Consider the following 25,162-nt stretch of genomic DNA (forward strand, 5'->3'; position numbering starts at 1 on the left):
TAGAGATGGGGTTTTGCCCTGCTGGACAGGCTGGTCTCAAACTCCTGACCTCAGGTGATCCACCCACCTCAGCCTCCCAAAGTGCTGGGATTACAGGCGTGAGCCACCACACCCGGCCAATACTTATTTAATTTTTTTTTTGAGACAGAGTCTCACTCTGCTCTGTTGCCCAGGCTGTAGTGCAGCGGCGTGATCTTGGCTCACTGCAGCCTCCGCCTCCTGGGTTCAAGCGATTCTCCTGCCTCAGCCTCCCAGGTAGCTGGGATTACAGGTACATGCCACCACACCTGGCTAATTTTTGTATTTTTAGTAGAGACGGGGTTTCGCCATGTTGGCCAGGCTGGTCTCGAACTCCTGACCTCAGGTGATCTGCCTGCCTCGGCCTCCCAAAGTGCTGGGATTACAGACAAGAGCCACCGCACCCGGCCACCCCTGAAATTCCTAAAGACCACAGTAGTGAGGAAGAATGGGGCAAATATGTCTTAGGCATCTTCAGTATAAACTTAACCAGCCGCTTGCCACACAGAAGGCTCTTGTATCTGCTCCTTTGTGTAGTTTGAAATTATAAGTGAGTCATAGATTCTTCACCTTCTGCCTCCTGAGGCCATTTTTCCCCAAGGCTTATTTCTTTTGAGTTGGTAAAGATGTTTTAGATTACTTCTTTTAAACTCTTGAACTGATGAATTTGTTATTAGCTGATGAGTCAAAATAATCAACAAAAACAAATGGACTGGAGAACAGAAGAGAAAAATGAGTTCTCAATTTGCACAGGGGCCATCACTTTTCTGATTTGATTAATTTTCTTTTAGACGTGGCATACCTCTATGAATCTTTAAATGAAAAGCAAGGCATGACACAAGAATCCTTTGGTAAGTAAGATTATAGCAAAGAAGTGGATGCATATTTGGGGCTGTAGCATTCCTTTTTTTTTTTTTTTTTTTTTTTTTTTTTTTTTTGAGATGGAATCTCGCTCTGTCACCAGGCTGGAGTGCAGTGGTGCGATCTCAGTTCACTGCAACCTCCGCCTTCTGGGTTCAAGCGATTCCCCTGCCTCAGCCTCCCATTTCTTTTTGAGATGAAGTTTTGCTCTTGTTGCCCAGGCTGGAGTGCAGCGGTGCAATCTTGGCTCACTACAACCTCCACCTGCCGGGTTCAAGAGATTCTCCTGCCTCAACCTCCCGAGTAGCTGGGATTACAGGTTGCACCACCACACCTGGCTAGTTATTTGTATTTTTGGTAGAGATGGGGTTTCACCATGTTGGTCAGGCTGGTCTTGAACTCCTGACCTCAGGTGATCCACCTGCCTTGGCTTCCCAAAGTGCTGGGATTACAGGCCGGAGCCACTGTGCCCGGCCTTGGGGCTGTTGCATTCTTAAGAGCGTTTTGATCCCTAGAGTGTCTCCCTGAGCCCTGGATGTGAGCTCCTTCTGCTTCTTTTGGGTTACAGAAGCTAACAAGGAAAATGTGTTCCATGGGACCAAAGATGCCTCAGGTGCAGGTGTCGGTGCAGGACCAGGGGCCGATCCCCGGGTCCCTCCGTTGTCGCCCGCCGCTCAGGTGTGCTTTGAGGAACCACAGCCATCGACGTCGACCTCAGACCTCTTCCCCACAGCCTTGGCCTCTTCCACGGAGCCTCCTCCTGCAGGGCAAGAGCATTCCTCCAGTTGCGGTGAGGTCACATCTCATGAGGTCTTGGTGCTGATTACATAGTTTTTGTTCACTACTCTTTGCCTGTGTTGTTACAGAGACAGGTAAGTGACTGAGGACTGGCATGAGGTTCTCAGTAGTAAGATTTCTGTAGGAGTCAATATTGACTGTGTTGTTCCCTTTACTTCCCAAGAGAAGTGAAGATCAGGGACTCTAGTACCGTGGTGTATTTTACAGTTTCATTGAGATTATAATTCACATACCATAAAAGTCATCCAGCTGAAGCGTACATTTCAGTGGATTTTAGTGCATCACAAGGTTGTGGGACCGTCACCACTCGTTGACACCAAAAGGAAACCAGTGCCCATCAGCAGTCACTCCGCATGTCCCCTTCGCCTCAGCCCCATCAGCAGTCACTCTGCATGTCCCCTTTCCCTTGGCCCCTGGCAGCTGTGTGTGCTTTTGGCCTCTGGATTTTTCTGTTCTAGACACTTCACAGACATGGAATCATGCGTGATCTATTGTGACTGGGCTCTTTTTTCTGTTGCTGAGACGGAGTCTTACTCTGTCTCCCAGGCTGGAGCGCAGTGCTGCGATCTCGGCTCACTCTAAGCTCCGCCTCCGGGGTTCACACCATTCTCCTGCCTCAGCCTCCCAAGTAGATGGGACTACAGGCGCCCGCCACCACGCCCGGCTAATTTTTTGTATTTTTAGTAGAGACGGGGTTTCACTGTGTTAGCCAGGATGGTCTCGATCTCCTGACCTCGTGATCCACCCACCTCGGCCTCCCAAAGTGCTGGGATTACAGGCTTGAGCCACTGCTCCCAGCCGTGACTGGCTCTTTCACTTAGCATGATGTTTTCAGAGTTCATCAAGAAGAGGGTGTTATTTAAAACCAGTTTTGGCCAGGTGCGGTGGCTAACGCCTGTAATCCCAGCACTTGGGGAGGCCAAGGCGGGCCCATCATGAGGTGACGAGATCCAGACTATCCTGTGTAACACGGTGAAACCCCGTCTCTATTAAAAATACAACAAATTAGCTGGGCATGGTGGCGGGCGCCTGTAGTCCCAGCTACTCGAGAGGCTGAGGCAGGAGAATGGCGTGAACCCAGGAGGCGGAGGTTGCAGTGAGCCAAGATTGCACCACTGCACTCTAGCCTGGGCGACAGAGTAAGACTCCATCTCAAAAAAAAAAAAAAAAGAGGTCTCGCTGTGTTGCCCAGGTTGGGAGAGTGGCGTGATCATAGCTTACTGTAACCTTGACCTCCTGGGCTCAACTGATCCTCCCACCTCAGCCTCCTGAGTAGCTGGGACCATAGGCTCGTACTGTCACGCCTAGTTAATTTTTTCTTTTTTGTATTTTTTGTAGAGATGGGGTCTTGCTTTGTTGCCCAGGCTGGTCTCCAACTCCTAGGATCAAGTAATCCGCCCACCTTGGCCTCCCAAAGTATTGGGATTACAGGCGTGAGCCCCATGCCCGGCCTCTGACCTCTATTTTTTATTTTTGTTTTTTTTCCCCAGAAGGAGTTTCACTCTTGTTGCTTAGACTGGAGTGCGGTGGCACGATCTCGGCTCACTGCAGCCTCCGCCTCCCGGGTTCAAGCAATTCTCCTGCCTTAGCCTCTTGAGTAGCTGGGATTACAGATGCATGCCACCACGCCTGGCTAATTTTTTATATTTTTAGTAGAGATGGGGTTTCACCATGTTGGCCAGACTGGTCTCGACCTGACCTCAGGTGATCCACTTGCTTCAGCCTCCCAAAGTGCTGGGATTACAAGTGTGAGCCACCACACCCAGCCCAAACCTCTATTTTAACACAGTTTATGACACGGTGTGCATCATATGACCACAAATACGTGGATTTGCCCTGGGTTAGACTTGTCGCCTGAGGGCTAAGCCTGGTCAAAGACATTTGTGCATTTGTTTCTCTGCGAGTGCACTTCTTGTGCCCAGCTCCACCCTACACAGAGATGGGCACAAATACAGTGAAGATGTGAGTTGAGTGAGCACACACTCCTGGTAAGCCACTTGTCATTCCTGAACTATGACATCTTAGGTTGCCAGCTGCACTGGGTTCCAGTCAGTGACACCCTACAGTCGTGGTTCTCTCCTGAGCTGGATGGATCAGCACATGTCTTGTTTGATTCCTCTCACAGAGTCTGGGGGTAGTGGCATCTCCCCTAAAGGATGTGGTCCCTGCGTGGCAAGTGATAAAGTCTCCAGCTTTGCCTCAGCTCTCCCAGACAGAAAGCCTGCATCCTTTTCGTCAATGGAACCCCAGGATCAGGAGGATTTGGAGCCCATGAAGAAGAAAATGAAAGGAGGTTAGTATCGGGTTGTGTGTGTCTTCTGCCCTATCATGAGCTCCCGGCGCGTGCAGGGGCCGCTGCCATGCTCTGTGCTGTGGGGCATTGCTTCCTGCAGGGGCACGTGGACCCTGCCTCGGGTTGATGCCTGTGAACACCTCTGGCATTTTCATTCAGGAAACCTGGGCCTGTTTTTTGTGGTTTGCATAATCCCGATAGCACTGTGGTTTACTACAGGCTATTCTCTTGGTCTGGAAATAGTCCGTTCTGAATTGCAGAATTAATCTCTAAGTCCTCCTTCCTGGCCAGGTATAGTAGTTCATACCTGTAATCCTAACACTGGGAGACCAAGGCAGAAGAATCACTTGAGGTCAGGTGATCGAGACCAGCCTGGGTGACAGAGCAAGACTTGGTCTCTAAAAATAAAAATCAAGCCAGACGTTATGGCTCACGCCTGTAATCCCAGCACTTTGGGAGGCCAAGGCGGGCAGATCACCTGAGGTCAGGAGTTCTAGACCAGCCTGGCCAACATGGTGAAACCCCGTCTCTGCTAAAAATGCAAAAATTAGCTGGGTGTGGCAGCTCATGCCTGTAATCCCAGCTACTTGGAAGGCTGAGGCAGGAGAATTGCTTGAACCCAGCAGGTGGAGGTTGCGGTGAGCCAAGACTGTGCCATTGCTCTGCAGCCAGGGCAGCGAGCAAAACTCTGTCTCAAAATAAATAAATAAAAATCAAAAAAGAAAGCCCTCTGTCCTGGTAGGACAATGATTTCTAAAAATGTAGCTGAAATCTTCACATTCACAGGTTATCTGACACATGGAGTTGATCGGCATGGGGAAGGTGTGGAAAGAATCAGCAACAGTTACATAGGAAAAATAAGCACAGGAGTGAGGAAATTTTAATTCTAGCAAACATGAAAAATTGTGTAAGTCCTACAACAATCTAATACACTACTTGGCTCAGTAGTGAATACTTGCATAAGCATAATACAAATACAATATCATGAACTAATAGTTGTGTTAACATAATGTTGGCAGGGGGGTCTCAGTTCAGAGTTTTGCTTTATGTTAATAGATGTCAGGGATGATGTCTGAAATTGATAAGTCAACATGGACCATGATAACTTAGAAACACAGAGGTAAATACCAGAAGAAACAGCATTAAAGACATGAAAGTAGTTTTCCTCCAAGGAGGGAAATCAGGTGAGGAGCGGTTGAGGCAGAAGGTGACTGCCTTTGTTTTCTTGTAAATATATTATCTATACATTTTTTTTTTTTTTTTTTTTTGAGACGGAGTCTCGCTCTGTCGCCCAGGCTGGAGTGCAGTGGCCGGATCTCAGCTCACTGCAAGCTCCGCCTCCCGGGTTCACGCCATTCTCCTGCCTCAGCCTTCCGAGTAGCTGGGACTACAGGCGCCCGCCACCGCACCCGGCTAGTTTTTTGTATTTTTTTAGTAGAGACGGGGTTTCACTGTGTTAGCCAGGATGGTCTCGATCTCCTGACCTCGTGATCCGCCCGTCTCGGCCTCCCAAAGTGCTGGGATTACAGGCTTGAGCCACCGCGCCCGGCCATCTATACATTTTTTAAAGAGACAGGATCTTGCTTTGTCACCCAGGCCAGAGCGCAGTGGCTCAATCTTGGCTCACTGCAGCCTCCGCCTCCTGGGCTCAGACAGTCCTCCCACCTCAGCCTTCCGAGTTGCTGGGACTGCAGGTGCGTGCTACCATACCTGGCTAATTTTTTTTTTTGTATTTTTTGTAGAGATGGGGTTTCATTATATTGCCCAGGCTGGTCTTGAACTCCTGGGCTCGAGTGATCTCCCCGCCTCAGCCTCCCAAAGTGCTGGGATTACAGGCGCGAGCCACTGCATCTGGCTTTTTGTAAATATTTGGCTTTTTAAATTGTGTGCAGTTTATTTAATTAAAAATAAGAATTAATTGATGATTACCAACATCTCAGCAGTATAGAAAAATAAAAACACACCCGAAGGGGGTCAGGCGCGGCGGCTCATGCCTGTTACCCCAACACTTTGGGAGGCCGAGGCAGGCAGATCACGAGGTCGGGAGATCGAGACCATCCTGGCGCACACAGTGAAACCCCATCTCTACTAAAATACAAAAAATTAGCCAGGCGTGGCGGCGGGCGCCTGTACTCCCAGCTACTCGGGAGGCTGAGGCAGGAGAATGGTGTGAACCTGGGAGGTGGAGCTTGAAGTGAGCTGAGATCGCGCCACTGCACTCCAGCCTGGGCGACAGAGTGAGAGACTGTCTTCAAAAAAAAAATGTTAAAGAACACTCAAGATGTTATCTTATTCTCAACTCCAATGTCATTGGAATTGCTAAGCAATTAAACCACACAAAACTGTTCGTATGCTTGTTTCAAGTAAAGAAATCAACAACACAGTTTTGAGACTCCATCTCAAAAAAAAAGAAGACAAAAAAACACACCAGAAGAAAAAAATATGAGCTACTGTTGACATCTTCAGTCTCTGTTTTCAGCGTTTTCCTCTGTGACACAAACGAGTCCCAGTTTGTGTTTAAACAAAGTGACATCATACACACTGACAGCTGGCCTTCAACACTAACTCACATCCTGAATGTCTTTTTTAATGTTATTAACCATGTCTCTAAAACAAAACTTAAACCTATTGGAATATGAGATTTATTTTGGACCTTCTGCAAAACACCCTATTTATTTATTTATTTATTTATTATTTTTTTGAGACAGTGTCTCACTCTGTTGCCCAAGCTGGATTGCAGTGGCACAATCTTGGCTCACTGCAACCTCTGCCTCCCAGGTTCAAGCGATTTCCGGCTAATTTTTGTATTTTCAGTAGAGACGGGGTTTTCCCTGTGTCAGCCAGGCTGGTGTCAGACTGCTAACCTCAAGTTGATCCATCTGCCTCGGCCTCTCAAGGTGCTGGGATTACAGGCGTGAGCCACCTCGCCCAGCCAAAGATGCACTTTAGAAATACAAAGATAAGCCAAGTCCTCTGTGTTTTCTGCTTTTGGTTCTGAACATCTGTGGCCCAGAGGTTTTCTCCTTCTACAGGTGAAGATGTTTGTCAGCTCAAAAGACTGCATGTGCCGGGTGCAGTGGCTCACGCCTGTAATCCCAGCACTTTGGGAGGCCAAGGTGGGTGGATCACGAGGTCAGGAGATCGAGACCATCCTGGCTAACACGGTGAAACCCCGTCTCTACTAAAAATGCAAAAAATTAGCCGGGCGTGGTGGCAGGCACCTGTAGTCCCAGCTACTTGGGAGGCTGTGGCAGGAGAACGGCGTGAACCTGGGAGGCGGAGCTTGTAGTGAGCCAAGATCGCGCCACTGCACTCTAGCCTTTGGCAACAGAGCAAGACTCCGTTTCAAAAAAAAAAAAAAAAAAAAAAGACTGTATGTATTTCCTCCTTGGTTACGACAGTCAGAACACATCCCTTTCTCTTGTAGATGGGGACCTTGACCTGAACCTGCAGTTGTTGGTCGCACAACCGCGTAGAAACGCCCAAACCGTCCAGGAGGACGTCAGAGCAGCGACTGGGAAGCCAGACAAAATGGAGGAGACGCTGACTTGCATCATCTGCCAGGACCTGCTACACGACTGCGTGAGGTGCGACTGCATTCACCCTTGGCTCATGGAACGTGGCACTGCAGGTTCTTCGTCCAGTGTGGGGTGGGGCTGGGCATGAAACAAGCCTCCAGGTCCTGTTTGGCCTGGCATCTGCTGAGGTTACCATTTTCTTTTTCTTTTTTAGACAAGGTCTGGCTCTGTCACCCAGGTAAGAGTGGGCGCTATCTCAGCCCACTGCAACCTCTCCCTACCAGGCTCGAGCGGTTCTCCCACCTCAGCCTCCTCAGTAGCTGGGACTACAGGTGCACATCACTATGCCCGGCTGACTTTTTTTTTTTAATGTTCTGATTTTATTGTTATTTATGTATTTATTTTTTATTCCTTTTTTTTTTTTTAGATGGAGTCTCGCTCTGTCACCAGGCTGAAGTGCAGTGGCACGATCTTGGCTCACTGCAACCTCAGATTCCTAGGTTCAGATGATTCTTCTGCCTCAGCCTCCTGAGCAGCTGGGACTGCAGGCGTGTGCCACCAGGCTAATTTTTTTGTATTTTTTGTATTTTTTAGTAGAGCAGGGTTTCACCATGTTGGCCAGGCTGGTCTTGAACTCCTGACTTTAGGCAATCTGCCCACCTTTGCCTCCCAAAGTGCTGGAATTATAGGCATGAGCCACTGCTCCCAGCCACCCTGCTGATTTTTGTATTTTTGTAGAGGCAGGGTTTCACCATGTAGCCTAGGCTGGTTTTTTGTTTTTGTTTTGGAGTTGGAGTCTCACTGTGTCGCCCAGGCTGGAGTGCAGTGGCATGATCTCAGCTCACTGCAATCTCCACCTCCCGAGTTCAAGTGATTCTCCTGCCTCAGCCTCTCAAGTAGCTGGGATTACACGCGTGCGCCACCATGCCTGGCTAATTTTTTTGTATTTTTAGTACAGACAGGGGTTTCACCATGTTAGCCAGGCTGTTCTCGAACTCCTGAACTCAGGTATTCTGCCCGCCTTGGCCTCCCAAAGTGTTGGGATTACAGACGTGGGCCACCGTGCATGCCCACCACTTTCCTTTTAGTTGTGGTGCCAACAAGGAGGAAACCTGGAACCCTGAGCTGGAGGCTGTAGACCCCACAAGTTTTGGGGGTGTGGGTCGTGTGTGACCCAGTGAACTCTGCAGACAGATGAAAGGAACTATGCACATTTTAAATGTTCCTTAGCTGGGAAGGTGTATTCAGCATGGAATGAATGCAGGGGCAGCTGAGGAAGGGCCTCCTTTTCTATGGGAACTCAAGAGTGAGAACCTTCCAGTTTCTGTTCCAGAAACACCTGGCGTCTCGTTGTTTGTGTTCCTGAAGTCATAATCTCACCTTTGTCCCTCCTGAAAACACAGAGGCCACGTGGCCTCTGATTTCTTTACGTTAACGAAGACTGAGTCAAAGGGTTTTTAGGTTGAACGATGGCTGGGCTCCTGTAGGTCCTTCCGTGGTGGGGCTGCTGTGGACCTTGGTCGAGGGTGGTGGTTGCGTCTGTGGGACTGTCTGGACACTGCTCCTCTCACGCTTTCAGTTTGCAGCCCTGCATGCACACATTCTGCGCGGCTTGCTACTCGGGCTGGATGGAGCGCTCGTCCCTGTGCCCCACCTGCCGCTGTCCTGTGGAGCGTATCTGTAAAAACCACATCCTCAACAACCTCGTGGAAGCGTACCTCACCCAGCACCCAGGCAAGTGCGGGCGGTCCACCCACCAGCACCCAGGGAAATGAGGGTGGTCCACCCACCGGCACCCAAGCAAGCACCCAGGCACGTGAGGGCGGTCCACCCAACAGCACCCAGGCAAGTGCGGGCGGTCCACCCACCAGCACCCAGGCACGTGAGGGCGGTCCACCCACCAGCACCCAGGCACGTGAGGGCAGTCCACCCAGACCCCTCTTCCACAGCACTGTGCACACAAGCTCCCAGCAGTGTGAGCTGTGTCTGCCTGTCATGTCTCTCTGCTGGCCAATGGTGCTGTGTTCTTTCAATTCTAGACAAGAGTCGCAGTGAAGAAGATGTGCAAAGTATGGATGCCAGGAATAAAATCACTCAAGACATGCTGCAGCCCAAAGTCAGGCGGTCTTTTTCTGATGAAGAAGGGAGTTCAGAGGACCTGCTGGAGCTGTCAGATGTTGACAGTGAGTCCTCAGACATTAGGTAAATCATGCGCCTGGCTCAGAGCAGAGCGTGGGAGCTGGAGGAGCATCGGAACCAGGACCGAGAGCTCACCACTGGGTGGACAGCATGGGTGCTGAGTTCCGGTTCTGCCCCTGAGCAGCCAAGGTCTTAAATGGCTTCAGCTTGTTTTCTGGTGTTGGATAGAATTAGCACCTCCCCTGAGAGGGCATGGCAGGAACTGGGTGAACACTTACGGGAGTAGTTGGGTAGCCAGCAGAGCGCCAGCCGCAGGCGGCTGCCGGGACATCTGCACCCTTGGCCGACACCCTTCCCTTGGCTTCGACTGGTCATGGTCTGGCATCTCTGGCTATGACAGAGGGACTTCATTCCATGTTATTTTTTCCCACATAAGCATATGTATTCTTTGTAGCTGATCTAGTGACTGTAAAGTCCTGTAGTATAAATTGCAACGTTTATCATTTGTCAGGATGTTATTACAGAAGAGGCACCATCACCTGGACCAGACAGTCCCAGCCTCAGAGACCTTGTTTATCGGCTGCCATGTTGGTGTTTCCTAATGCACAAGTCCAGGGTCTGAATGTTGGGTCAAGGCCATGCTATTTAAAAAGACAATGGGCCGGGCGCGGTGGCTCAAGCCTGTAATCCCAGCACTTTGGGAGGCCGAGACGGGCGGATCACGAGGTCAGGAGATCGAGACCATCCTGGCTAACACAGTGAAACCCCCGTCTCTACTAAAAAATACAAAAACTAGCCGGGTGAGGGGCGGGCGCCTGTAGTCCCAGCTACTCGGGAGGCTGAGGCAGGAGAATGGCGTAAAAACCCGGGAGGCGGAGCTTGCAGTGAGCTGAGATCCGGCCACTGCACTCCAGTCCGGGCGACAGAGCGAGACTCCGCCTCAAAAAAAAAAAAAAAAAAAAGACAATGAACACATAAAAAAAAACCCAAAACTTCTCTTTGTTTGCTTTTGCCAAGTTTAACATGTGACTGTTAAGCAAAAAGAAGGGAACAGGCCGGGCGCGGTGGCTCAAGCCTGTAATCCCAGCACTTTGGGAGGCCGAGACGGGCGGATCACGAGGTCAGGAGATGGAGACCCTCCTGGCTAACATGGTGAAACCCTGTCTCTACTAAAAAAAAATACAAAAAACTAGCCGGGCGAGGTGGCAGGCGCCTGTAGTCCCAGCTACTCGGGAGGCTGAGGCAGGAGAATGGCATAAACCCGGGAGGCGGAGCTTGCAGTGAGCTGAGACCCGGCCACTGCACTCCAGCCTGGGCGGCAGAGCGAGACTCCGTCTCAAAAAAAAAAAAAAAAAAAAAAAAAAAGAAGGGAACAAAAACCACCTTAGCGTTAAGATTTTGCTGCATCTTCCCAGCTATTCGTACATGCGTCCTAATCGTTAACAAAATGAAATGTAATATACTAACAGGTTTTTTTTTTTGAGACGGAGTTTCGCTCTTGTGACCAGGCTGAAGTGCAATAGCACGAATTTTATTTATTTATTTATGAGACGGAGTCTCGCTCTGTCACCAGGCTGGAGTGTAGTCGCGCGATGTCGGCTCACTGCAACCTCTGCCTCCTGGATTCAAGTGATTCTCCTGCCTCAGCCTCTTGAGTAGCTGGGACAACAGGCGCCTGCCACCACACCCAACTAATTTTTTGTATTTTTTTTTTTTTTTTTTTGAGACGGAGTCTCGCTCTGTCACCCGGGCTGGAGTGCAGTGGCCGGATCTCAGCTCACTGCAAACTCCGCCTCCGGGTTTACGCCATTCTCCTGCCTCAGCCTCCCGAATAGCTGGGACTACAGGCACCCGCTACCTCGCCGGCTAGTTTTTTGTATTTTTTAGTAGAGATGGGGTTTCACCGTGTTAGCCAGGATGGTCTCGATCTCCTGACCTCGTGATCCGCCCGTCTCGGCCTCCCAAAGTGCTGGGATTACAGGCTTGAGCCACCGCGCCCGGCCTTTTTTTGTATTTTTAGTAGAGACAAGGTTTCACCACGTTGGCCAGGATGGCCTTGATATCCTGACCTCGTGATCTGCCCACCTCGACCTCCCAAAGTGCTGGGATTCCAGGCGTGAGAAACAAATATTTTTATGAAGCTGGGATTCGGCTGCACATACAGCTCGGTAATGTCCCCAGCATTTGAACTGGGAAGCGCTTGCTGTGCATTTCTTACGTTCGTGTTTGTGCACACGTGCAGTGACGTCAACATTTAGACGTGAAGCGGTCGAGTCACAGAGTGTGACTGGAATTGGGCCTGGACAGACGTTTGATAAGTTTGTTATCCCCACACCAATGGGAAAGGGCGCGGCTAATGCACTCTACAAGGTCTCCCCGAGGGGCTCTTTTTGCCAGTTTAGTAGGAGAAATAGGTAATCTCATTTTCACTTACATTTTTTCCTTATGAAAAAATACGTGTCTTTTCACCGTGCTTTGTTTTTTAATCTGGTCAGGTCTTACCCGCTGGCCTTACTGGCCCCTGGCCTTGGTGTCAGGCGCAGAAAAGCCTTTCAGATGGAGAGGAGAGCCCCGTGTATTTTTTCCGACAGGTTCTTTTTTTACAGTTTACATTTTTGTCTGCTCGTTTGTGGACGTACAAGGGAAGTGTAGAAAAGACAAGTGATTCGGGGCCTTGCAGGCTCCTGGTGTGACTCCCAGTACTTTGTCCACCGTGCTCTACTTTTAACGGGAGGGTAGGTGGCGTCCTGAGGAGCACGAGGTGTGTTCGCACGTGCTGGTCTTTGCCCTGCGCTGGCGTCGTCTCCTGGGAGCACACATCAGTGGGGACTGAGTGGCCCCGGGGATGGCGCTCCAAAGCGTGGGGGCTGAGCTGGGGATGTAGAGCGGCGCATCCTCGCCCTGTGACTCCTGTTCTGGTCCCTCTCCTCGAACACTGCGGTGCTGGGCAGGAAGGGGGCCTGGCCTTTCCCCTCACACCAAGCAGCTGAGCAAGGGTGGAGCTGAGCTGTGACGGCTGTGGACCCGCGTTGCACCGCCCCTGCCTGAGAGAGGCTGGGGGCCTGCACACAGCTCGGCCATGTGCTTCCTTGCAGCCAGCCGTACGTTGTGTGCCGGCAGTGTCCTGAGTACAGAAGGCAGGTGGCGCAGCCTCCCCACTGCCCAGCACCCGAGGGTGAGCCAGGAGCCCCGCAGGCCCTGGGGGATGTACCCTCCACGTCCGTCAGCCTCACGACAGGTGAGCCACGCCGCCCTTAGGCCTCAGCCTTCCCGCGAGTCACTTTGTGGCTGTGCCCGGTGCTGACGTGCACGTGGCCACACTCTGCCCACCTCCTCTCTGCACCCCTTGCCCCCTTTGGGCCCTGGCCTCAGTGGTCTCCCTGCACTCACAGTTCGTTGCTTTTTGTGACTGATTTTGGGTTGGGAAATCAATAAGTAACTGTTAATTCGTAGCCACTCCTGAACACTCCTGGGAGTTAACAACCCTGACCTTAATACTTGGCTCCTCCCCAGCCGCTGCCTCAGGGCAGCTCACATCTCCCAGTGGGTTTGCCAGACCCAAAGTGATGATCGTATATCTGTCCCTCAAGTAAGAGGTGGGCTTCTCCTCAGCAGTGGCGATGTCTCCAGAGTTGGCTTAATGCGAAATGTTTTCCCGTCAGGTGCCTGTTTCCTGCAAGGGGTGTCAGGTGCCATCCAGGAAAGCAGAGGAGAGCTGGGCAGGGGGTGTGGAGGCTGCACTTCTCCGCCCTGCTCACTCCAGACTCATAGAATGGGAAGATGGCCCTCTGGGTCCTGGCTTCCTGGCCATGGGTCAGGGCTGAGCACATCACGAGGCCACTGGCCTGGGATGGATGCAGAGCCACATCCTTGTGCTGTGTTCTCAGTGGCTTCTTGTAGAACCTGTGGACAAAACAGACAAAGCAGTGTCCACCTGGACGCCTGTCCACCAGCCTGGGTTTGCCTCCGCCACTCAGCAGCTCCGTTTGGGTCACTGGACAGACTCCTTCCTTTGCATGGTGGGACCAGCGCCTCCCTCTGGGGTCCTGGATCCCTCAGTGGGCGCTCGGTGAACCTGGGTGGTGAAATTGCTGTCCTCATGGCCAGCATGTTGACCTCGCAGGGTCTTTCCTGTGTGGGTGGTGAGTGTCCAGGGAACTTGGCCAGGTGGGCGCAGACTTCTGCTGCCGCATCAGTTGGGCTTGTGCAACTAGCCTGTCCTTTGTTGATTTGAGAGATGGCTGTTCTCTCACCTGAGCGGACATTGAACACAAAACTTGTTTTATTCTATATCATAGGTTCTATGGGGCTATCCTCCCTTTATAGGAAATAGTAGAAAACCTTCAACAGATCGGCCGGGCACGGTGGCTCAAGCCTGTAATCCCAGCACTTTGGGAGGCCGAGGCAGGCGGGTCACGAGGTCAGGAGATCGAGACCATCCTGGCTACCACGGTGAAACCCCTTCTCTACTAAAAATACAGAAAATTAGCCGGGCGTGGTGGCGGGCGCCTGTAGTCCCAGGTACTCGGGAGGCTGAGGCAGAAGAATGGCATGAACCTGGGAGGTGGAGCTTGCAGTGAGCCGAGATCACGCCACTGTACCCCAGCCTGAGTGATAGAGCAAGACTCTGTCTAAAAAAAAAAAAAAAGAAAAACCTTCAACAGATCTTTGAAATCTTGCTCCAGTCGCTAAACCAGTCATGATTGTTAATCCGTTTGGACTCCCCGAGTTTGGGTGGCAGAAGGTCCCTGGTGGTTTAGCAGGGTGGGTCTATGTCTTCCCCGGCTGTCTCAGGTGCACCTCCTCACTGTGCTTCCGGGCGGCGTCTCTAACCTGCTGTCTTTCTGCCCTGCGTCCTACGTGCTCCCGCTGAATGTGCGTGTGCTTCAGCAGTCCAGGATTACGTGTGCCCTCTGCAAGGAAGCCACGCCCTGTGCACCTGCTGCTTCCAGCCCATGCCCGACCGGAGAGCGGAGCGCGAGCAGGACCCACGTGTCGCCCCTCAGCAGTGTGAGTGCCCGCGCCACGGAACGCAGGCGGGCTCCCTCTGTCCTTCGGGGCTCAGGTTTCAAAATGATGTTTGGCCTTAGGGTGCCCCATGAAGTAAGGATGCCATTTCTTTTTTTCCATCTGTGTGATCTGTTGTCCCCACGTGACCGTATTGAATAATCCGTCTTTTCCCACCAGCTAGTTGCACTGCCCGTTCACAGGCCACATCTCCATCCAACAGGGGCTCAGCCTGGATCTGTGTCCATCTCCTGCCAGCACTGTGGTTGCTTTATAATGTGTCACTGTTAAACCTCCTAGATGAATTTTGGTGCTTTAATATACAACTCTGGCCAGACACAGTGGCTAACGCCTGTAATCCCAGCACTTTGGGAGGCCAAAGTAGATGGATTTTCTGTGTCCAGGAGTTTCAGACCAGCCTGGGCAACATGGTGAAACCCCATCTCTACAAAAATTACAAAGATTAGCCAGACATGATGGTGTACACCTGTAATCCCAGCTACTTGGGAGACTGAGGCCAGAGGATGGCTTGAGTCCGAGAGGAGGAGGTTGCAGTGAGCTGAGATCGTGCCACTGTACTCCAGCCTTGGCAACAGAGGGAAATCCTGTCTCAAAACAAAACAAAACATATATATATATATATGCACACACATACAGTTCTTACTGTTAAAAACGGAGCCTGTCCTTTATTTCATGGCTGTTTTAATTTATTTCTGCAGAAATGTCTGTTTATGTCCTTTGCCTTTTTTTTAAATGACTTCCTAATTTGTCAGAGCTCCTTATACGCTGCTGAGCAGCACAGTTGGCTCCTGCCACACGCACCCGTGCTGCTCTGTGCACCAAAACCTGCGTGAGCAGCACACGGCCACAGCACTGGTTCTGTCTGGAATGACTTAAAATGTTCTGGGCACTCAGGAAACCAAACAGGTTACTTCTGGGGGCTGTACCCTGAGACTGGGCTTGGCAGGGGTGGGGCCTGACCTGCAGCGTTGGGACACACCCGGCGAGGTGACCTGGACAGTCACTGCCTCCGGGGTCGTCCACGGCAGGCATTGGCCACTGCTGATGCTGCTCGCGGGAGGGCAGGTGAGAAGCCGCTGAGAATAGCTCGCCCTGTGCCTAACACACATGGTGGTCAGCAGGTGGCAGCTCGGGCCAGCTTTTCCCCAGGAACCCAAGCTCTTGACTCTAATTTCATAGAGAATGCTTCGTATACAGAGGCATTTGTGAAGTGGCCGTAGGCGTTAGAAGACTTAAGGACTCAACCCTGTGAGAATTTTAGCGAGGGTTTAACTAATATTATATTTTAGGGATTTCCATTGTATAGAATATCAGACAATTAAAAATAATTTCCTTTGGGAGGCTGAGGCAGGCGGATCACGAGGTCAGGAGATCAAGACCATCCTGGCTAACGTGGTGAAATCCCATCTCTACTAAAAATACAAAAAATTAGCTGGGCGTGGTGGCGGCGCCTGTAGTCCCAGCTACTCGGGAGGCTGAGGCAGGAGAATGGCGTGAACCCGGGAGGCGGAGCTTGCAGTGAGCCGAGATTGTGCCACTGCACTCCAGCCTGGGCGACAGAGCGAGACTCTGTCTCAAAAAATAAATAACGTCTACAAAACCAAGGTGACGACATGAAAAAATACCTAGGTAGGAAAAGGCCACCTAGACTGGGCGCAGGGGCTCTCGCCTGTAATCCCAGCACTTTGGGAGGCCGAGGCAGGTGGATCACCTGAGGTCAGGAGTTTGAGACCAGCCTGACCAACACGGTGAGACCCCGTTTCTACTAAAAATGCAAAAATGAGCCAATTGTGGTGGGCGCCTGTAATCCTAGCTACTGGGGAGGCTGAGGCAGGAGAATCACTTGAACACAGGAGGCAGAGGTTGCAGTGAGCCGAGATTGCACCACTGCACTCCAGCCTAGGCCACAGAGCAAGACTCTGTCTCAAAATAAAATAAAATAAAAAAAGCCACCTAAGTATGTGCAGTTGGGGGCAAGCATGTTGCATGTTCAGAGCTAGAAGGAGACCCATCGAAGCTGTGTTAGGGGGATGGAGGAGGTGAGATTTTTTTCTCTCGTGGCTCTCACTGTTTCCCTGGGATGAGCATGTGGTGTTCAGTGTAAGAAACGATATGGGTCTGGGGCCGGGTACAGTGCCTCATGCCCTAATACCAGCACTTTGAGAGCCTAATACCAGCACTTTGAGAGGCTGAGGTGGGAGGATCGCTTGAAGCCAAGAGTTTGAAAGCACCCTGGGCAACATGGTGAGACCCTGTCTCTACAAAAATAAAAAACAAATTAGCCGGGTATGGTGGCATGCACCTATAGTCCTAGTTACTTGGGAGACTGAGGTGAGTGGATCCCTTGAGCCCAGGAGGCGGAGGTCGCAGTGAGCTGATTGTGCCACTGTGCTCCAGCCTGGGCAACAGAGTGAGACTCCATCTCTAAAAAATAAAAAACCAGAAAACATGAACCTGGCCTTTTTTCAGGGCTACAACTTGTCATCACAGTCCTGGGATGTGGCCCTGCCCTGAGTTCCATGAGACTCCTCCTGAACAATGTTTCCAAAGCGAGTTGAGCTCCTGAGCCTGGTGCTGATGAATTGTGTCAGAGACAGGCCTCAGCACTGGGTGCGGGTAACGAGTGTCCTCTCTCCACAGGTGCCGTCTGCCTGCAGCCTTTCTGCCATCTGTACTGGGGCTGTACCCGCACCGGCTGCTTCGGCTGCCTGGCCCCGTTCTGTGGTAATACCGGCTCTTCAGGCCCTAGTGGCTTTGAGCTTTGCATGTTCTCTTGGTGAACTTGAGGGCAGGGGATGGTGGGGGCCATAGCCTGATGTTTACAGGGGTGAGGCCACGGTTGGTCATGTCATCAGATGGTGACATTTTCCTGCTGATCTGCAGAGGTGTGTCAGATTCGTGTTGGCTCAAAATCAAGCCTTAATGGAAGGATTAGGGGAAATACTCCCAGGACGGAATCCTTGCTGCAGGGTTCTGGTGTCACGATACCAGACCAGGTGCTGGGGCGACTCGAGAGCTGATCTTATAAGGAGGGAGTGGAATGGAAATCATTTCTGCTTGTTCTCTGTTTAAAACTGAGTGTTATCACTGAACTTCTTATTCCTTCTAGAATCTGTAATGAAAAGAAATGTGTTTATCCTCAGTGTGGGGCAGACAGTGCTTTCCTGCGACGTCTTTATAAACAGGTAACATTGCACCTTCATCTCGGCAGAGCTCAACCTGGGTGACAAGTGTCTGGACGGCGTGCTGAACAACAACAGCTACGAGTCAGACATCCTGAAGGTACGGACCCGCCGCGGGCTGGGGAGCCGGGAGCCGCGTTTTCTCACTGGTGCAGCCAGCTGGTTCTCTGCATTCCGTTGGTATTTATCTGTTTTTCCCGCATTCCAAAAATAGGTGTTTTCTTTTTGTGCCTCCTGCCACCAATCCACAGGAGCCGCCTCCTGCAGCTCTCGGGAGGAGCTTGGAAGTGCTGCCTGGGACCAGGGCCTTTTCTCTGGTCCCTTTCTCTTCCGGCCATTTGCCTTCCTGCGTCTAGGAAGCTACCTCGGCTTCTAGGGTTTCTGTGTATAACGTGCGCATCTGCCCTCTTGCCGAGAGCACACACAGTGGTGGGGCCTTGACGCTTGCCACAGACACACCTGGCGGGTGCCCGCTCAGTCCCACACTCTGCTTTGATGCCCACAGAAGGAGCTCAACAGCTCGTGTGTATTTAAAGGGCACGGAAAACAGATGCCAAGTCCTCAGCTTTTCTTGTCAAACAGACTGGGCTCGTTGTGGGGCTGTGTGCACTGTGGCAGGCTTTCGTGTCTCATTCACACCTGGGCTGTGAGGGTCTTGGCAGAACTTTTGAGAGCCTCTGATAAGTCTTACACTGGAAGGTCAAGAGCGAGCCTTCCTTTTGGGACTTCCAGGAGGCTCTTGGACAAGACTTCTCGTGCCGCAGGCTGTGAACGTGCAGCCCTCTGCAAATGCCACTCGTAAGGGGCTGAGCTTTGGCTTTCCGCACCTTCAGGGATCTTTTATGAAATGTTTTCTATCTCGTTATTTCAGTGTTTCTTCCTCTAAATGAATTTCCTCTTTTTTTTTTTTGCGTGACAGAATTATCTGGCAACCAGAGGTTTGACATGGAAAAACATGTTGACCGAGAGCCTGGTGGCTCTCCAGCGGGGAGTGTTCCTGCTGTCTGGTGAGTTCTTCTCTTGCCTCCTGCTCTAGGGTGCGTGTGACTTTCCAGGGCTGCACCTGCCTGTCTGCTCTCCCAGTGACAACTCTGACCTTCACCCATCCTGGAAGAGAAGAAAAAAGATGCTGATGCTTTCGGGTTGTTTTTTGTTTGTTTGTTTTTTGAGGTGGAGTTTTGCTCTTGTTGCCCAGGCTGGAGTGCAGGGGCGTGATCTCAGCTCACTGCCACCTGCGCTTCCTGGGTTCAAACGATTCTCCTGCCTCAGCCTCCTGAGTAGCTGGGATTACAGGCGCCCACCACCACACCCGGCTAATTTTTTTTTTTTTTTTTAGTAGAGACAGTGTTTCGCCATGTTGGTCAGGCTGGTCTTGAACTCCTGACCTTGTGATCCACCTGCCTTGGCCTCCCAAAGTGCTGGGATTACAGGTGTGAGCCACTGCGCCCAGCCGATATCTTTGTTAATTAAGGGTATAGCACATTTTGATTTGTGTTGCAAATGTTTTCACTGTAGTAGTAGCTCACTTTTGTTGTATTTATTTTCATTTTGAGGTTTGAATTGTTGTCAAGTGTACAAATCCTTCCTCTGTGCAATTTGGTGTTCAAGACATACTTAGAAATAACTAATTTTCTCATTTTCTTCTTAGTAATTTTTTGGGAGTTTTAATATTTAAATTTTATATCCACGTGGGTCCAGGTGCAGTGGCTCACACCTGTAATCCCAGCATTTTGGGAGGCCGAGGCGGGCAGATCGCCTGAGGTCAGGAGGTCGAAACCAGCCTGGCCAACGTGGTAAAGCCCCAACTCTACTGAAAAAATATAAACATTAGCTGGGTGCAGTGGCGCATGCCTGTAGTCCCAGTTACTCAGGAGGCTGAGGCAGGAGGATCAGTTGAACCCAGGAGGCGGAGGTTGCAGTGAGCTGAGAGTACACCACTGCACTCTAGCCTGGGCAACAGAGCGAGACTTGGTCTCAAAAAAAATAAATAAATAAAGTAAATGTTACATCCATGTGGGATTATTTTGCTGTAAGAAAATAAATTGGTAGGACTGGGTGCGGTGGCTCACGCCTATAATCCCAGCACTTTGGGAGGCTGAGGCGGCTGGATCACGAGGTCAGGAGATGGAGACTATCCTGGCTAACACGGTGAAACCCCGTCTCTACTAAAAATGCAAAAAATTAGCCGGGCGTGGCGGTGGGCACCTGTAGTCCCAGCTACTCCGGAGGCTGAGGCAGGAGAATGGCGTGAATCCGGGAGGCGGAGCTTGCAGTGAGCCGAGATCGCGCCACTGCCCTCCAGCCTGGGCGACGGAGTGAGACTTCATCTCAAAAAAAAGAAAGGAAAGAAATTGTTGTCTAGGTTGACTTTGTTCTTGTTTTCTGATGGTGTAGCCCGTTGTCTTCACCCCATTTATGGTCAGCGCGTTCGTTTCCCGCTGCTGTGAGGTCTGTGTGCTGCTGTCGGGAAGGTGGCGTTGCTGGGTAACCGGCTGTGTCTGCATGAGGCTGTGTTTGTTCCAGATTACAGGGTCACGGGGAACACCGTGCTGTGTTACTGCTGTGGCCTGCGCAGCTTCCGTGAGCTCACCTACCAGTATCGGCGGAACATTCCTGCTTCCGAGTTGCCAGGTGAGGACCCCGACCCCGCACGGCTCTTGGTCTGTCTGGGTTGGCTTCTACACTCTTTTTTTTTTTTTTTTTTTTTTTTTGAGGCGGAGTCTCACTCTGTCGCCCAGGCTGGAGTGCAGTGGCCGGATCTCAGCTCACTGCAAGCTCCGCCTCCCGGGTTTACGCCATTCTCCTGCCTCAGCCTCCCCAGTAGCTGGGACTACAGGCGCCCGCCATCTCGCCCGGCTAGTTTTTGTATTTTTAGTAGAGACGGGGTTTCACCGTGTTAGCCAGGATGGTCTCGATCTCCTGACCTCGTGATCCGCCCGTCTCGGCCTCCCAAAGTGCTGGGATTACAGGCTTGAGCCACTGCGCCCGGCCTACACTCTTTTTTTGTTTTTTTTTTTTTTGAGATGGAGTTTCGCTCTGTCACCCAGACTATAGTGCAGTGGCACAATCGCGGCTCACCGCAACCTCTGCCTCCTGGGTTCAAGCGACTCTTCTCCCTTAGCCTCCTGAGTAGCTGGGATTCCAGGCACCTTCCACTATGCCCGGCTAACTTTTTGTGTTTTTAGTAGAGTTGGCCAGGCTGGTCTCGAACTCTTGACCTTGGCCTCCCAAAGTGCTGGGATTACAGGCATGAGCCACCCCGCTCAGCCAGCACTCTCTTCTTAGCAGACAACCTGTTTGCACTTTGCTCTGTGTTCTAAGCAGAATTTGGCCACGGTCAGGAGCCGGCAGGACAGACAAGCAATGCAGGGCCGTGGTTGTCTTACGCCCTGCGTCTATTTGCAGTTGTTCATGAGTGTAACATGGGTTTCTAAAACTGAGTCGTAAAGATATCCAATAGAAAGCTGGGGTAGCCAGGCGCGGTGGCTCAAGCCTGTAATCCCAGCACTTTGGGAGGCCGAGACGGGCGGATCACGAGGTCGGGAGATCGAGACCATCCTGGCGAACACGGTGAAACCCCGTCTCCACTAAAAAATACAAAAAACTAGCCGGGCGAGGTGGCGGGCGCCTGTAGTCCCAGCCACTCGGGAGGCTGAGGCAGGAGAATGGCGTGAACCCGGGAGGCGGAGCTTGCAGTGAGCTGAGATGGTGCCACTGCACTCCAACCTGGGCGACAGAGCAAGACTCCGTCTCAAAAAAAAAAAAAAAAAAAAAAGCTGGGGTAATTTTATTTCCTTAATTGGGTTTTTATTTTTTAATTTTTATTTATTTTATTTATTTATCTTTGAGACAGAGTCTTACTGTGTTGCCCAGGCTGAAGTTCAGTGGCGCAATCTTGGTTCACTGCAACCTCCCTCTCCCGGGTTCAAGTGATTCTCCTGCCTCAGCCTTCCAAGTAGCTGGGATTACAGGTGCCCACCACCACACCTGGCAAATTTTTTGTGTTTTTAGTAGAGACAGAGTTTCACCATGTTGATCAGGCTGATTTTGAACTCCTGACCTCAGTTGATTCACCTGCCTCTCCTCCCAAAGTGCTGGGATTACGGGCGTGAACCACCGCACCTGACCCTCAATTGGGTTTTTAGTTAAACATGTGTTTCCTTTCCTGAAATCTCAGAACGGTCCAAGGAAACTAGTTCTGGAGGGACCAGAGGCTGTGCGTGTCCGCCGCAACGTCTGTCTTTGGGTCTCTGCTGAAATTCAGGTAGTTGAGTGGGTGTGTGCAGTACATCTCATAGATGCGTAACCCTTCTGTTTTTCCAGTGGCTGTAACATCCCGTCCTGACTGCTACTGGGGCCGTAACTGCCGCACTCAGGTGAAAGCTCACCACGCCATGTGAGTGCAGCTGGGGGCACAGGCGTCCGCCGCAGGGTGATGAATGCGTTCACCGCCTGCTTACAAATACGCTGATATGGTCGTTATCCTGCTCTCAGGTTGCGTCCTTTAGGAACTGCATCTTCCTTTCGAAATTCTGCTCTTCCTTTATCCCTTCATTTCATGCAGTCTTATTTCCATCTTCCGCCTCTGTGTCTTCCTGTCTGGAGTTGGTTTATCTGTTGTCTGAGGCACCCGGGGCACACCCCACCGTTTCAGGCCATTTCTAAGTCGGAGGCTGTAGTCACTGAGGGCCTCAGGCCCCCCGGCGTAGCGCTGCGCAGCTGGGTTCTCATCCGTACTGTGAGCAGGCATTTGTGATCGCTGTCACATTGTCACCCTCACGTGGTGTCTTTCCCAGCGTCCTAAAGGAGGTTCACGGCGCCATCTGCGTTGCCCTGGGGAGGTGTAGGTCAGGAAGCATCTCTTAGGTTAGGTGATTGTGTAAATCACTCCTGTGGCCAAGGAGTTCAGGTAGAAGTGATGGAGACAGTGCCGTCAGGACGAGATGCTGCGAGGACTCAGATAAAGGTGCCTCCCTCGCAGGGATTTTGTGGAATACAAACCTTGCTTTGTGTTTGAGCACAAACAGCACGTGGAAGAGACCATGTTGTTACAAAAAAAGATTTCACTGTTGACTGGCAGACAATTTTCAGTAGAAATGTGCATCAGGAGAGCAGAGCCATGCTGGTCCTCCTTGCCCACGGTCTGTGGAGAGGAAAGGTGGCCACAGGCCTTCCAGCTTGGCGTGTCTGCCTCAGCCCTGTCAGCAGATGCCACAGGGATGCCCGAGGAGATGCAGCTTTTATTCTCTTCTCTTAAAAAATTATCTAAGATGTTTACAGTTCTTTCTTTTTTTTTTGAAATGGAGTCTCGCTCTGTCTCCCAGGCTGGAGTGCAGTGGTGCGATCTCAGCTCACTGCAACCCCGCCTCCCGGGTTGAAGCGATTCTCCTGCCTCAGCCTCCTGAGTAGCTGGGACTACAGGCACCCACCTCCACATTAGGCTAAATTTTTTTTGTAGTTTTAGTAGAGACGAGGTTTCACCATGTTGGCCAGGCTGGTCTCGAACTCCTGACCTCAAGTGATCTACCCACCTTGGCCTCCCAAAGTGCTGGGATTACAGACATGAACCACTGTGCGTGGCCAGATGTTTCACTTCCGTTTCAAAATTTTAAAAGGGAAAAAGAAGTTTACCTTCGGGGGTTAGTTGCTTTGATTTTGTAGAAAGCACACACGCTCTTTCTCAGGTAGCTCTTTCTGTGTATGGTTTCAGAATGGGTTTACTTGGATGCCTCTCCAGTGCTCTCTTGTGTAATTTATTTGAATGCTTCTCTGATGCTCTTTTGTGTAATTTGGCCATTTTCTCCCTGCAGGAAATTCAATCATATCTGTGAACAGACAAGGTTCAAAAACTAAGCATCCAGAGGCCCCGAGCAGCTTTCAGCACTGAAGGCGAAGAGAGCGTGTTTTTAAAATACAGAGACAAACATGTCAGGGCGTTTTCACGGCCCCCTGAGGGACGCAGGGTCTCCGGCAGGTGCTCTGGGGGGACTCTTCTGTGAGCTTCACCCTCTGAGTGAGACCCTCCCCAGAGCCCTGGGGGCCACAGCCCGCCCTCCTGCTGAGTGCTGGGTGGGGCTTGTGGTGGCGTGAGCAGCAGAGACGAAGCCTTTCCATGACACGCAGCTGTCCCGCCGAGGGGCAGTTTTGCTCTTTTGTATGTTTTCCGTAACTACAGGTAAAGCAGAAATCTGTTTTCAGGAAGAGTTTCAAGGGAGAAAGGGGAAAGTTTATCAAAAACATTGTTTCAGGAGAAGGGAGCGTAAGTTTACAGCCTACAGGATGTACACAATATTCTGCTGTTGGGAAAACCACAGCATTTTATATATTTTTTATTTTAATAGGTTTGGTGCTTATCTTCTAATAAGATTTAAATATCACAAACTGTAGCACAAATAATATAATTTATAATTTACAAATTGACTAAAATTGGGTATAGTATGGTATTTGAAAGAATAAGCATATGCTTCTGTTTATTGAAAAAAAACTTCCAGTGTCCAAAACTGCTAACCCTCGACATGGCTGTCAAGTTAGTCGCTCCTTGCTAACCTGTGGGTGACCACGGCCCTGAACCTGGAGCTGGACGCAGGGCCCAGGACGCGCCGCTCCCTTCACGGCCTGAGCCCGTGGGTGGATGCAGGGCTCAGGACGCGTGGCTCCCTTCATGGCCCGAGCCCGGGGGTGGACGCAGGGCCCAGGACGCGTGGCTCCCTTCACGGCCCCGAGCCCGGGGCTGGACGCAGGGCCCAGGACGCGCTGCTCCCTCATGCTGCCCGGGCCCTTCCTCCAAGACCCTACAGAGCCTGAGGGGCACCTTGGCTTCCGCCTGTGCTAGGTTTGCCATGTCAGCTGGAATAATACTTGAAATTTTGATTTTTGGAAAAAAAAGTTTTTTATCTTTTGTTGAAATCACCTGTTATCCTTGTTTGCAAACTGGTAACTTTTTTGCTTCTTCTCAGGAATAGTTTTCAACTGTTGACTTGCTCTTGATAGGAACTGAGAAGCAGCACTCTGTATCTCTGCGTTTGTGGAGGAAAGACCTCTCTTTTGCATATTCTAATAAATGAGCCACCTTTGCTCCTCCCCTCTCGTGTTGGGCTCGTGTGTGGGGCTGCCTCACTTCTCCATGCGAGGGAGGCAGGCCCTATGCAGAGTGAGCTCCAAGCACCTCACTGCTAGTGATGGTTACTCTGTCGCCTGCTGTCCCTCAGTGTCTCCATGGAGTCACGCCTGACCTGAGGTTGCGGCCTGAAGTCCGAGCATCCTGTGAAACCTGCTCAGGTCTCTTCATTTGGCCAGTGCTGGGAAACCACAACCTGTTCATCCAG

General features: G+C 51.1%; 1 protein-coding gene across 10 annotated transcripts in view; it reads left to right on the plus strand.

The window, feature by feature from the left end:
- The window catches only part of CHFR (checkpoint with forkhead and ring finger domains), a 36,142-nt gene extending 11,224 nt beyond the window's left edge, over positions 1–24,918 (plus strand). For 5 of the 10 annotated variants that reach the window (XM_033219995.1, XM_033219987.1, XM_033219992.1 and 2 more), the window contains 14 exons: positions 810–869; positions 1,448–1,669; positions 3,803–3,970; positions 7,398–7,557; positions 9,068–9,222; positions 9,528–9,690; positions 12,723–12,865; positions 14,518–14,637; positions 17,296–17,379; positions 17,867–17,937; positions 18,757–18,844; positions 20,361–20,468; positions 22,161–22,233; positions 23,648–24,918. In XM_033219995.1, coding sequence (XP_033075886.1) covers positions 851–869; positions 1,448–1,669; positions 3,803–3,970; positions 7,398–7,557; positions 9,068–9,222; positions 9,528–9,690; positions 12,723–12,865; positions 14,518–14,637; positions 17,296–17,379; positions 17,867–17,937; positions 18,757–18,844; positions 20,361–20,468; positions 22,161–22,233; positions 23,648–23,690 — 1,617 coding nt within the window. In that variant the 5' untranslated portion in view covers positions 810–850 and the 3' untranslated portion in view covers positions 23,691–24,918. Of the gene's footprint in view, positions 1–809; positions 870–1,447; positions 1,670–3,802; positions 3,971–7,397; positions 7,558–9,067; positions 9,223–9,527; positions 9,691–12,722; positions 12,866–14,517; positions 14,638–17,295; positions 17,380–17,866; positions 17,938–18,756; positions 18,845–20,360; positions 20,469–22,014; positions 22,102–22,160; positions 22,313–23,647 lie in introns of all 10 variants that reach the window. The other 5 variants (XR_004439473.1, XM_033219988.1, XM_033219989.1 and 2 more) reach the window with 5 other exon arrangements.
- Positions 24,919–25,162: the final 244 nt, after the last annotated feature.

Source organism: Trachypithecus francoisi, unplaced genomic scaffold (assembly GCF_009764315.1).
Source record: "Trachypithecus francoisi isolate TF-2019V2 unplaced genomic scaffold, Tfra_2.0 Lachesis_group11, whole genome shotgun sequence".
NCBI lineage: Eukaryota > Metazoa > Chordata > Mammalia > Primates > Cercopithecidae > Trachypithecus > Trachypithecus francoisi.